The following is a 13,420-nucleotide window of genomic DNA, read 5'->3' as shown; positions in this document are numbered from 1 at the left end:
AACTGCCAGTCAGATTTACTGGATATGCAACTTAGCAAGTCTCTTAGATGCTGTACATGGTCCAACAACTATACAATGCCAAGAATTAATATATAGTTTTTTTCAACAGACAAGCACTGGGGAGTTTTTAAAGAACAGTCATGCTCTGATACTCTGATACTGCTAATATATTTTAAAGTGACTATAAAAAGTAGGCAGAGTTTTATGAATGCTACAGAACATCCTAAAACTCTGTAATGTCAACAGGAAATCCTGGCTTTATAAGTGGTGCTGCTTACAACTCATCGGGAGTATATATCCCTTCCTTTCATAAAAAAGAATCTGGATCAGCTGGACAACGGATACAGCTAGCTCCTCTTGGTGTACCTGTATCAGGTAAGAAGCATCCTTTTGCCATACATATCTGAGACAAAGAAATGTTCATTTCCCATGCTTCCTAAAAGATTTATTAGCCCTTAGTAAGGTTTTCTTCACTTTTTGTAAATAAAATTCTTAAGCATATATTGCTGTTAAGATAAATTAATTGAATGTTGGTGTCTAGAGCAGTCCTGATAGCTACAGAAACTATTATTATTTGTTAGGTAAAAAAGAAAACAAAGGTGTAAACCCTGTGTAATTGTAGAAGGTTTGGACCATTTACTAAACTACTGTTCATCAGTGGTAAAGGGCTAAGCAGAATTGTAAAAATATGTAGCTCCACAAGTCTACAGTAAATGGTCATGTAGACTGGACACAAATATAAACCCATGATTTATGTAGCTACTAGGAATTGGTACAGTCACCAACTAGTAAGCATGCAAAAACAAGAAATTCAGGTTTTTTAAAAAGCCTTACATTTGAGTGGATTTGGAGGAATTTTCTTGACAGTGACACTCATGTAGCTTGGGGCTGTCTTGTTTGAGCCTTAGTAAGTTTCATGTCACTTAATGCAATTGAATTGATCCATGTTTACAGTGGCTTTAACAATTTCAAAAAAGGCAAAGACATTAATCAGGTCACTTAGTAAATTCACAGTAAATCATGTCACAGATGTGGTACAAGCAGTAAAGTATTTGCTGTCTTATGTACTGGCGCTATCTAGTTGGCCTGTTGTTTCTGCAGTGGTCATGTAAGGAAGATTTTCACTGTGTCTTCATCTCACTGTATTGACTCTGTAAGTCTGTGGACACAGAGATGACGCTGCTCTTGCACCCATGAAATACGACCAGAGTGCTTTGTGTAGTGAAACTCTGAATGGTGATATCTTACAGGAGATAAAAGCCAAACAAGATAATGCAAATAACCAGTTCTTAAAGTCATGATACACTAATCATGTAGGTGTACATTACATGAACAAGTACATTATAATATGCTCCCTTTGTCAGATAAACACAATGTGAAATCTGTTCTGAATGTAAATGTCAACTTGGATTCTCTACAGTAGGAATGACATTCTGAGAACCTTCTTTGTTGGTAAGTTTCTGAGAAGATAAAACAGAAGTGCTCGGGATGCAGGAGAAACTGGTTTGTAAGTGAAGATTTAGAGCCATTATCCAAACCCAACAGCACACTTCTATAGTTACTTCAGAGGAAATAGCAAGGACCTAACTAATAATAAATTTTTTAACTAAAGGGCCTATGGCGACCAATCTGATATGGTCTTGTCTTCCTCTCTTGCTCTTTTGAGTTATCTGTTCCTGTTAGGAACTTGCACGTGACTTCTGAGGAGAGAGGGAGGGAAGGAAGGAGATGGCATGCATATATAAAACACACTTAGATGTATGCACATTCTGAGTCTGAGCTGTTCAGAAGCCCATCAGGGAAGGCTGGAGCTGCTCTTCATTATCTTATCAACTCACCACTACAACACAACAGCAAGAGTTCCGATTTGTCAGTGTCTGGATCAAGAAGTGCACAGGAGGACAAAATCAACAATCTCTAGACTGCTGTGAATAGTGAGAACGAAAAGGAATTAGTTATGGTGATCCAAAGGGAACTAAATTCACTATTAATCTGTAATTAGAAATGGAAAATGTGTAGTGAAAGTCAGAAAGGCAAAAAGAGGTCAGTTGAGAGACTCTTCCATGTCCTGGAGAAGAGCAAGAATCCTATTGCTTAAACCCCGCATACTCAGCCTAAACTCTGCAGACTTGCATGGAAAGAGAGATAAAGATGAAGAAAACGGCAGGTTTTATCTCCTATCTATCTGTCAATAACATTAACATTTTTTGTGAGCCTTTGCTTTGTATTATCCAAACTGAAATAAGTGATGCTCTCAATTATGTTTGCTCTCTTCATTTGTTACGTTTTTAATGCCATAATTTAAATAATTTAATGGAGTATAAAGTATCAGTTTCTCTGAGGAAAATGTAATGCCAAGACCTGAGAAAAGTGACCTTCATTGCCAAGAGAGGGTATGTTGTAATTGTACTTGCTGATGAATGACAGGGAATGCCAGCCTACAATAAAAAGGAACAGTATTAGTTTTCAAAGAGGTGGAGACCTGATCCCCAGTTTTAGTTCCTTGACATCATTCCTCCTTTTTAAATGTCTTGATCCTCACCTGTTCCTTAATGGGTTCAATCCACTCTTTAAAAATAGCACCAAAATTAGGTGGTTTTCCATAAGAAAAGGAATTATATGTAGATAGCCACCCCCCAAAAAAAAGTATTTGATTTAAAACAAAACAAAACCAACAAAACACCCAACAAAAAAAACATCAGCATCAGTAATACCTAATAAAAGAAGACTAAACTACAAATGTAGGAAAGGAAGGGGCATGACATACTTTAGGAATGCTAAGGAAACAATGGTAAGGTATAGCAGAAGTATAAATATTTCTTTATATAGAAATCCTGATAGGATTTCTTCTTATATATGAGAGGTCCCAAAGAGATTAAAAGCACAGGAAGATGGCAGAATTGGTGATGAACTAGGGCAGATCACACAGGAATGCATCCAGACAGTCCAGAGGAGACTCCACAACCTCTCTGGGCAGCCTGGTCCAGTGCTCTGTCACCCTCACAGTAAAGAAGTTTTTCCTCATGTTGAGGTGGAACTTACTGTGTTGTAACTTGGTGCCATTTCCCCTTGTCCTGTCTCAGGGCACCACTGAAAAGAGACTGGCCCCTTCTTCCTGACACTCACCCCTTAGATATTTATAGACACTAATAAGGTCTCTTCTACAGACTAAACAGCCCCAGGTCTCTCACCCTTTCCTCATAAGGCAGGTGCTCCAGTCCCGTAATAATCCTTGTAGCCTCTGTTGGACTCTCTCAAGTAAATCCCTGTCCCTCTTGAACTGGGGAGCCCAGAACTGGACACAATACTCCAGATGTGGTCTTACAAAGGCAGAGTAGAGGGGGAGGAGAATCTCCCTTGACTTGCTGGATACACATGAGCAGGCAGCCCCTGCAGTGGGGCAATTACTTTGATAGCATGATGCCTGAGGAATAGTGACTATCTGAAATGCAAAAAGGGAAAATCTGAGTAGGAAGGCTGGCAGTACAGTAGTGCACTACTCCCACTGCCTGAGGCCAGATGGAGGCCAATATAAAGGATAAATAAAACCCAAAGATCCTACAAAATTAGTAGAGAAATGAGAAACAGAGATGAAGAGGACTCACCACTAGGTACACCAGGAATTCTCAGCTAAGAGGGGAATAAAAGGCATAAAATCTCAAAAAGAACAAGAGGGTTGCCAGAAGCTGTCCTTCCACCTAGGCTGTTTGGGTTTTAAGTTTAGCAATGTTGTATGTTTTTTCAAATATTTGGCATAGAGGAAAGAACACTTCCAGTCTGTAGCAGTTTTGTAATAGGAGATTGTGAGTTGTAGACATACATATCAGATTTTCCACTGAATTTCAGCCTCAGTGTTTTCTCAAGGGATTGTTGTAGCCAGTAGATAAGAATTACTAATAAGATACACAAACTATAGGAAACATTAACCTTATCTGAAAACAAGCATAACGAGCATATGAGGGACCAAAGCATCCTGCTGTGTTAGCATCCTTGAGTACCACAAGTCGTCTTTAAGCTCTCAGTCTTTTATCTGTAAAAAAGCTAAATACCTTTTGAGTCATAATTAATTCTGAGTTCTTGTTCCTTTCAGATTATTCCTGGAAAACCAAAGCTGCTCGTGCTCAGTTACCAGGTCCAACTTTCAATTCAGCAGCAAAAAACATGACTATTTTAACTCGCTCACCAACAAGTCAGCCAGTACATGGAAGAACAGACTGGGTGGCCAAATATGGTGGAAACAGATAGAAAATGCCATCCTGTATAGATATTATGTGAGCTGTGTTCAGTTCTCCTGCACTGGAAACCTGACATGCCTGTTTGCTCCAACTTTTTGTAAGACTATGCAATAGTAAAGAAGAAAAAAAAGACCTTGTGTTCCATTACCCATGGAAAAAAATATAATACAATGTAAATCACTGTACGTAGGCTATAAAGTAGGATATACTGAAGTATTGTATAACACATATTGCCAAAACTACTGAGAATTAGATTTCACTTGTTAATTTTCTATAGATGGATCTCCTGTCCTCGTAGTCTTGAAACAACTTTATAGTTGTTTGCCCAATTCAATGTCCATTAGTGGCATAGACTTGCTTTTATGTACAAAAGCAGCTAGAAGCAGGGCTAAAGCAAAGCAAGTAGCACCAGGCTTTCAGGTATTAGCCTGGTTTCTTACCAGAAAGATGAGAGTGAAAGCACAGGTCAGGCTTGGTGAAGAACACCACGTTCATATCCAAGGCCTTCCAAACTCACTTGTACCTAAGAGTTACTTTGGGTCTGTAATGTGCAAATATTTGTAATAGCAGTGAAAACTTAACTGCCTGTAGTATGACTTAAGCGGTCCACTGATAAATACTACACAAGAAAACTTGGTCCATATATGGTCATAGAATGATACGGCAATATTGGAAAATAGCTAAACAAGTACTGAATGCTAGACTTACCTCACCAAGCTGTGGTGAAGCCTAAAAATTAGATTATACTCTTATAATTAACTTATGGCCATTTTTGGTCAAAGATCTGTGGGTATCTGTCTTAAGGGTGTGTCACAGTGACATTTTAAGGAGCCTGAATCACTGCAGTCTGTCAGTCATTTCAAGGATGAACTGGCCAAAAAGGCACAAGTTATCAGTAAACTCCTGTTTCTACATGTCTTTATTGGATGACCAGACTAAACTACAGAAGGTTAATGAGGTATGTGAGAAAGAATATTGGGCTGTTCTTCAGAGATGCTGCTTTCTGGTTTAGATCTTTAAGGCCAACTTAGTTACCTGAAAACACATACAAACTTTAATAACGGAATACCTCAATGTTTATATGTTCATTCAGTACTTTCCCTGACATATATGTTAAGTTTTATAGTAATATCCCAACCTCGCAATGTACAATAACTGGTTTTTAGGATGTTGAGCTCAGCTAATTCTGTTAACAACTGCATTTAGACTAGATGCTTTAGACTTAGTAGTTATATTAAACATGCCTTTTTAAATTACAAAATTTGTACGTTCTTAAAAGATGTAAAGCTCTTAATGATTACTTTAAGTGTTGTAAAAAAAAAGTCTTTGTATAGCTTTTATAACTGCATATAAAAATTTTAATTCCTGTTGTCAACCTAGTGTGCCACAATATATTGCTTACGTTAACTTACTGGAAATCAATTTAATTTAAAATAGTTGTACCAAAAAGTCAAGTATTTTGTTACGAAAATTGCACATAAAGCAAATGCTACTTAAACACTTGAGGAGCTATGTAGGGTTAGGCATATCTAATTAGTAATGCACTAGAGATTTTATTCAATTACCATTGGTCTAGGCTTAAGTATTTGTCATTCCCTTAGTAATAACAGATGTCCCTATACTATTTAAACAATCTTAATTTATCTATATAATGTATCTGTAACTGGCTATGGCAATGAAGGACAACCTCAGACTTTTTGTAACAGGCATAAATGCACTAGTTTTATAATTTAAAAAACCAAGATAAATCAGTCGCTCATTTCTAGTACAAGATGTCAGTGACTTAGTTAAAATCACAGTCTGGTCAAGGAGTTAACTAATAATGTGTCCATAGCTCATATGTCCATAAGACACCGAGAGCATAAAAGCAAGGAGGTGCTATTTATGGCTCTAAATACATCTGGAAGAAACATGCTTTCCTTACCATATGTTAATGAACACTGAAACTGATCTGACGTAACTTTAACAGCCTTTACTTGTCCACAATCAGAGCATGCCAGGTGTTAAAAAATTATTCTTGTAGACAGCAGGAAAAAAGAGTAGTAAGAGGCTGACAGGCTTCATACAGTCATTTTAACTCTGATTCATTGATACACATGGAACTGTTAGTGCAGAAATGCCATCTAATGCTTAAGAAAGTCAATATATGCTGGTGAGGTTCCAAGTACATAAGGCTCCTGGTTTTTGCTCCCCCCTTTGTCTAGATCCCTGCTGTTTCTCCTGAACATGAAAAGTGGAAACAAGAGTTCTACTAGCAGCTCTCCATTTCCATTCAAGCTACTGCTTTCCAAAGCTCATGAAACTGCAGCATGGCTTAACACTTTGGTCTAAGAGTTTAAAAGATTATCAGCCCAATTCCCTGCTTGCTATTGTCTTTAATCCAGTAAAGGACAATTGCAGCCCAAATTTGAGAGCAGCATTATACAATTGGCAATTACAATCATGGCTGTTTTCAGTTTATTGCAGGAGATGCATTTGTTTGCACCTTACTTCCACAGAAGATAACTTCTTCAAAAGCAATACAAAGAGGCAAATAATCCACACAGTAGCTTAAAGACACGTGTCTTCAATGCTGATGTCTGGCTTATTGACCTTTTCAAGCTAGAGCAAAGACATTCGGACACTTGCACACCAACACTGGGTCCACAACCTCAGATTAGGCACTTAAACCAGTGATTAATAAAAAAGCTGTCTGCTGTCTTGCACATCCCTTGTTTCCCTTTTTTCCTACAGGGAGATAAGAGGAAAAAGTAAATGCAGGTGAGCACCTGAAGCTGAACTCTGCAGGCTGATGAATAAGGGCTCTAGGAAGGGGCCCGGAGTACAGTTCCCCACCCTAAGTGCTCTCACTGCCTGTGCACAAGCCAGCTCTAACCCAAGTTGTGTGGCCTAGGACCAGGCTGCTGGCAACAGGGCTGTGAGAAGCAGGGCTCATCACCCTTTCCTCTGCAGCTGCAGTGATAGAATCACTGATTTGTTTTGGTTGGAAGGGAGAGTGCAATATGTTACCTTCCTGCTAAGGTACTAATCTGACAGAGAACTCAGAGCAACTCCAGTCTTGGTAATCTAACAGATCAAACCCACTGCTTCCATCTCTCCTGGTATCAGACACCCAAGGAAGGCTGAGGAAATCAAAGCTCAGGACCTGTGCAGAAAGGGACGTTAAGTTAGATCAGAAAAGGGATACATTAGCATCCATGTGTAGCTCCCAGGATTACTTCTGCATGGCAGGTTTATATTTAAAACTGTTTCAGGCATTAAGGGAATCACCTGAGGACAAAGATCAGCAGAGCCAGTCTTCAAATAAAGTTTCATGGAGCACTTTTCAAACCTGAACTAGATTATTCCTCTCAGGAAAAGGAAAAAAAAAAATATATATTTTCATGTAACACTTGTCTGCATATATGGTCTGTGTGCTTTTGTTCTCTACACTTCCTCCTAGTTAATGGAATTTTTCTATTTACAAGTCACTAGATTCAGGGAAGGGAAGAGAGATCATTTTTGCAGTTCACATTCACAAATACATGCAGACACCCTGCAGGAAAGGCACCAAACAGTATCCATCCAGATGAATGACTGAAGAAAAAAAAAAAAAAGTTGGGCAGCATGCAAAAGTTTGCAGTAATAATTTGTTGGTTTATTTAGAATAACATTTTAACTCTCATGAAATGCAAACTATGGCTACAATGCAGCATTGTCTAACAAAGCACAATTTTTATTTATGAATAATAATCTGTAAAAGTGAAACAAATGACATTCAGCTGGTCACCTCTGCTTAGAAATAATTGCAAGTTACAGGTTTGCATTGTTTGCATTACAGCAACCTGCTCCATTATTGTGCTTTGTGGGACCAGGTTCTAATGCACAGTGCTGGGAGAGCAAAGTCCCTGACTGACAAACCTCATGACTGGATAAACTGGCAGGGAAGTGGAAGGGGACTGGTAACATAATAAGCTTGTTAATTATGTTATTAATTACCAGTGACAAATTGGCAACTCCTCTCCCTTTATTTTAGAGATACAGATTATTTTAGAATGACAAATCCAGATGTACATTTAAGCTTCAATCCTCCAACTGTCTGTATGCAAGTGCCAAGAGGTCCTTGCCTAGGAAGTTGCAGGGCTAGAAGCTAAACTAATTCTATGTTCCTATTTTATTGCTTTGCAGTGCAGAAAACATTAAGACAAATACCACTTGGGAAGACATAACAAGGGCTCTCAACATCGGTCCTTTAAAAGCACAATCCATATGCGTTAAGGTATGAAAAATACAATGCACAGATAGCAGTGCTGTTTCCACTTTTGTACAGCACACTTATGCAGTTGCATTTTCAGGCTTCTCAATCACATCTCTTCAAGTGACTTATGGCTTAAGAGGCTTTTCCATCATCTGCAATCCAAGCCGTCCAACCATCAGTAAACTGTTGAACAGAATACTTGTTACAAAAAAGAAAAGAGCAGAGGGAAAAATCTCATATAGAACAGGAGGGAAGAAAAAACATTTGATATGATTTCATTTAGCAGAACTCCAACAGAAGTTTTTCACAGAACTCAGCACGTAACATTTTAAAACAACATCATCCACAGATAAATAAAATGCTTATTCAAAAATACAAACAAGATCAAAAGTCAAGTAACTACCTGGCACCAGCAACTATCCCAGGCATTGCTTTTCTAGAGTTGTAAAATCTCATCCCCATAACAGCAGACAAGGTTCCAGATGCCACTGTTGAAAAGAAGCACAGTCAGAAACATTTGAAATAGAAATACCAGCACAGCACTGCAAAGCTTTGACATTTAGCAGCGCCAACCAAACAGCCCTATGTCTATAGACAGAAATGCCTGCCTCTCCACAAGGAAGCATATCCCATATCCAAACATTATACTTCTTTTTGTTAAACATTTGAGTTGCTGCAAGGTTTTCAGCAGCTTTGATAAACATGTTCCACTGCTCATTAGAAACAAGCAGATCTCATCAGGGTTGAGACCACTGTCTAACCTCCCACATCCTCCATTCCTCTCGGAAGATCACTGACTCTCCTTCAGTTTCTCCTAACTTGCAGAACAATGATTATTTCTTTGAATACAGATAGACTCAAAACTGCCAGAAAGCTGGGATGGTGATGAAGTTCACTATGTGGGAGGCAAATATTATTACAGTTCCCATTTCTCCGTGATGTTCTGAACTGGAAGGTGACACTGAATACTACATCTAGAAATAAAAGCACCCCCTTTGAAAATCTGAATTAGCAAACAACAAGCAATCTAAGAAATCAAAACTGAAAGAGTCTCAAACATTTTAAACATTACTTCAAATTATTTAATCTCTAAATGTGGGGAAAATCTCATCTGTATTCACATAGCAGTTACAGGGGTGTTGTTTCTTTGAAAAAGAAATGCAGTAGAGGTGTTGTATACCTCTCTCCAAAGCTTCAAGTTTGTTTGCATCAGACAGGGCAAAAGATATTCTGAAGAAACTGTGTCAAGGTTCTTTTTCTGGATTTCTACCCGTGATGTTCTGTCACCAGCCCAATACTCAGCAGGAGCCACAACTGCACATAGCAGCAGGGCTGAGGGGGAATGGATGAATGAAGAGTTGTACTAGACTGGGACACAACACTGCTTTCAGCAGGTTCACTTGAAAGCACCACATCAGAGGATATACAGAAGCTGCTCATCTTTCTGTCATGACACTGGCAAAAACCTCATGCTGGAGATGCACAGTCATTCCCACCGCATGCCAGAGTGGAGGAGACAGTTCACAAATGGAAACCTTGCTTCACATTGAGCTGTTTTCCATTCGATTCCTTACTGACAAGGCAGTTTGGCCCTCTGCAGTATCTACCAGGGGCTTCATAAAGCCTTTCAGCACATTATATTATCAAGTCCTATTGGTTTTAAAAAGTCCTGCATCACTACAATGCTAGAATATCACAACACTAATAATACTATGACATAGCTACAGAACTAGAAGAAACCTCAAAAGCTCATCTAGGCCAACCTAGTGCCCAAAGGCAAGATCAACTCCTGACAGGTACTGGTCTAACCAGATAATAAAGTCCTGAAGTGACAGAAGTGCCTGAGGTTCTCCTGATCTCATCCAGTGCTTCATAATACTTTTCACTGTCATTTTATCCTTCTCCTTCACCTGAAGGGTTTAACAGTAAGCTAAGCCCTATTCCGGTCCCATCTACCACAAGCAGGGAGAACAGTCTGTTCCCTCCTTTATTTTATACACTTCAGACTGTTTCTTCCACAGTATGTGATGCATTAAAACACACACTGCTCTTTCTCTGAGACGCCCGTGCAAACCAGTCAAGCCACATACTGCTTTTCACACTGCTGTCACTATTACTAAAATGCAGATTCCGTGGCCGTCGGCTAAAAACGCTGCATCGCAACCAAACGTTTTCCACACGTGCCCCTCCATTAGTTTAGCACGGTGTTTAATCTGGCAGAGGAGATGGGTATTTCTCACCCACTCTGGCTTTCAGAAGGACAACACAGGTCTCAGAAGCAGGCACCCTGCTCTTTACACAAACACCTCCTGGCTACGGGCAGGAGGCCCTGCCAGCACTTAGAACATTGTCATTTAAAAAAAGGGGAGAACAGATCAGCTGAAACACGCTAGAAAAAAAAAAAAGGTTACTCTACCCACTGCTACCAGGAATGCTTAGTAGGTGGGTGTCCAACAAACTTACCGAGGGAAAGCCACACGTTCCTGGGATCTTTGGACTGCTGGTAAGCGCCTAGTCCTGCTAAGCCGCCAAAGAGGAGACCAGCAGCCAGGGAAGGGACGCTGCCTTAAATAAATCAAAAACAAAGCGTTCGGTGAAAGAACGGTATAAAGACAGAGCCACAGGGGTTCGAAGGGACCTGGAAAGACCCCCCAGTCCAACCCCCCTGCCAGAGCAGGGTCACCCAGAGCACATCACACACGAGCGCATCCAGGTGGGGTTTGAATGTCTCCAGAGAAGGAGACACAACCTCCAGCCCTGCATGGACAGCCTGCTCATCCCTTCCATGGGGAGCAGCCCTGCATGGACAGCCTGCTCATCCCTTCCATGGGGAGCAGCCCTGCATGGACAGCCTGCTCATCCCTTCCATGGGGAGCAGCCCTGCATGGACAGCCTGCTCATCCCTTCCATGGGGAGCAGCCCTGCATGGACAGCCTGCTCATCCCTTCCATGGGGAGCAGCCCTGCATGGACAGCCTGCTCATCCCTTCCATGGGGAGCAGCCCTGCATGGACAGCCTGCTCATCCCTTCCATGGGGAGCAGCCCTGCATGGACAGCCTGCTCATCCCTTCCATGGGGAGCAGCCCTGCATGGACAGCCTGCTCATCCCTTCCATGGGGAGCAGCCCTGCATGGACAGCCTGCTCATCCCTTCCATGGGGAGCAGCCCTGCATGGACAGCCTGCTCATCCCTTCCATGGGGAGCAGCCCTGCATGGACAGCCTGCTCATCCCTTCCATGGGGAGCAGCCCTGCATGGACAGCCTGCTCATCCCTTCCATGGGGAGCAGCCCTGCATGGACAGCCTGCTCATCCCTTCCATGGGGAGCAGCCCTGCATGGACAGCCTGCTCATCCCTTCCATGGGGAGCAGCCCTGCATGGACAGCCTGCTCATCCCTTCCATGGGGAGCAGCCCTGCATGGACAGCCTGCTCATCCCTTCCATGGGGAGCAGCCCTGCATGGACAGCCTGCTCATCCCTTCCATGGGGAGCAGCCCTGCATGGACAGCCTGCTCATCCCTTCCATGGGGAGCAGCCCTGCATGGACAGCCTGCTCATCCCTTCCATGGGGAGCAGCCCTGCATGGACAGCCTGCTCATCCCTTCCATGGGGAGCAGCCCTGCATGGACAGCCTGCTCATCCCTTCCATGGGGAGCAGCCCTGCATGGACAGCCTGCTCATCCCTTCCATGGGGAGCAGCCCTGCATGGACAGCCTGCTCATCCCTTCCATGGGGAGCAGCCCTGCATGGACAGCCTGCTCATCCCTTCCATGGGGAGCAGCCCTGCATGGACAGCCTGCTCATCCCTTCCATGGGGAGCAGCCCTGCATGGACAGCCTGCTCATCCCTTCCATGGGGAGCAGCCCTGCATGGACAGCCTGCTCATCCCTTCCATGGGGAGCAGCCCTGCATGGACAGCCTGCTCATCCCTTCCATGGGGAGCAGCCCTGCATGGACAGCCTGCTCATCCCTTCCATGGGGAGCAGCCCTGCATGGACAGCCTGCTCATCCCTTCCACAGGGAGAAGCCCTGCATGGACGGGCTGCTCATCCCTTCCATGGGGAGCAGCCCTGCATGGACAGCCTGCTCATCCCTTCCATGGGGAGCAGCCCTGCATGGACAGCCTGCTCATCCCTTCCATGGGGAGCAGCCCTGCATGGACAGCCTGCTCATCCCTTCCATGGGGAGCAGCCCTGCATGGACAGCCTGCTCATCCCTTCCATGGGGAGCAGCCCTGCATGGACAGCCTGCTCATCCCTTCCATGGGGAGCAGCCCTGCATGGACAGCCTGCTCATCCCTTCCATGGGGAGCAGCCCTGCATGGACAGCCTGCTCATCCCTTCCATGGGGAGCAGCCCTGCATGGACAGCCTGCTCATCCCTTCCATGGGGAGCAGCCCTGCATGGACAGCCTGCTCATCCCTTCCACAGGGAGCAGCCCTGCATGGACAGCCTGCTCATCCCTTCCACAGGGAGCAGCCCTGCATGGACAGGCTGCTCCAGCCTGGGTCCCCCACAGGTCCTGCCAGCAAACCTGCTCCAGGTTGGGTTTCTCTCCATGGGCTGCAGCCTCCTTCAGGCATCCACCTGCTGTGGGATGGGGTCCTCCGCGGGCTGTAGGTGGGTATCTGCTCCCCTGTGGTCCTCCATGAGCTGCATGGGGACAGCCTGCTTTGCCGTGGCCTTCTCCAGGGACTGCAGGGGAACCTGCTCCAATGCCTGCAGAATTCCTCCCTGCCTTCTGCCCTGACCTGGATGCCTGCAGGGATTTTCTCTCACGTTTTCTCATGCTTTTCTCACCATTGCTGCTGCTGCACGGTGTTTTTACCCTTTTTAAAATACGTTATCACAGAGGCACCACCAGGGTCACAGATGGGCTCAGCTTTGGCCAGTGGTGGGGCCATCTTAGAGACAGATGGAGCTGTCTCTGTCTGACATATCCACAGCTCT

General features: G+C 43.3%; 2 protein-coding genes across 4 annotated transcripts in view; one reads left to right on the top strand and one right to left on the bottom strand.

The window, feature by feature from the left end:
• Positions 1-4,259, top strand: part of MAK (male germ cell-associated kinase) — a 25,038-nt gene extending 20,779 nt beyond the window's left edge. Inside the window, exons 12-13 of one of the 3 annotated variants that reach the window (XM_010000926.1) lie at positions 247-375; positions 4,091-4,259. In XM_010000926.1, coding sequence (XP_009999228.1) covers positions 247-375; positions 4,091-4,245 — 284 coding nt within the window. In that variant the 3' untranslated portion in view covers positions 4,246-4,259. The remainder of the gene's footprint in view (positions 1-246; positions 376-4,090) is intronic. The other 2 variants (XM_010000925.1, XM_010000927.1) reach the window with 2 other exon arrangements.
• Positions 4,260-8,597: 4,338 nt separating this feature from the next.
• On the bottom strand, positions 8,598-13,374 carry LOC104391657 (transmembrane protein 14C-like). Its single transcript, XM_010000985.1, has 4 exons — positions 13,299-13,374; positions 10,936-11,037; positions 8,876-8,960; positions 8,598-8,655 (listed from the first exon to the last, which is right to left on the bottom strand). The coding sequence occupies exons 1-4, from the start codon at positions 13,372-13,374 to the stop codon at positions 8,598-8,600; spliced, it is 321 nt and encodes a 106-aa protein (XP_009999287.1).
• Between the last annotated feature and the right edge of the window lie 46 nt (positions 13,375-13,420).

Source organism: Chaetura pelagica, unplaced genomic scaffold, assembly GCF_000747805.2.
Source record: "Chaetura pelagica isolate M959 unplaced genomic scaffold, ChaPel_1.0 scaffold104, whole genome shotgun sequence".
NCBI lineage: Eukaryota > Metazoa > Chordata > Aves > Apodiformes > Apodidae > Chaetura > Chaetura pelagica.
The sequence above is the reverse complement of the archived record's forward strand: the minus strand, read 5'-3'. Positions and strand labels throughout refer to the sequence as shown.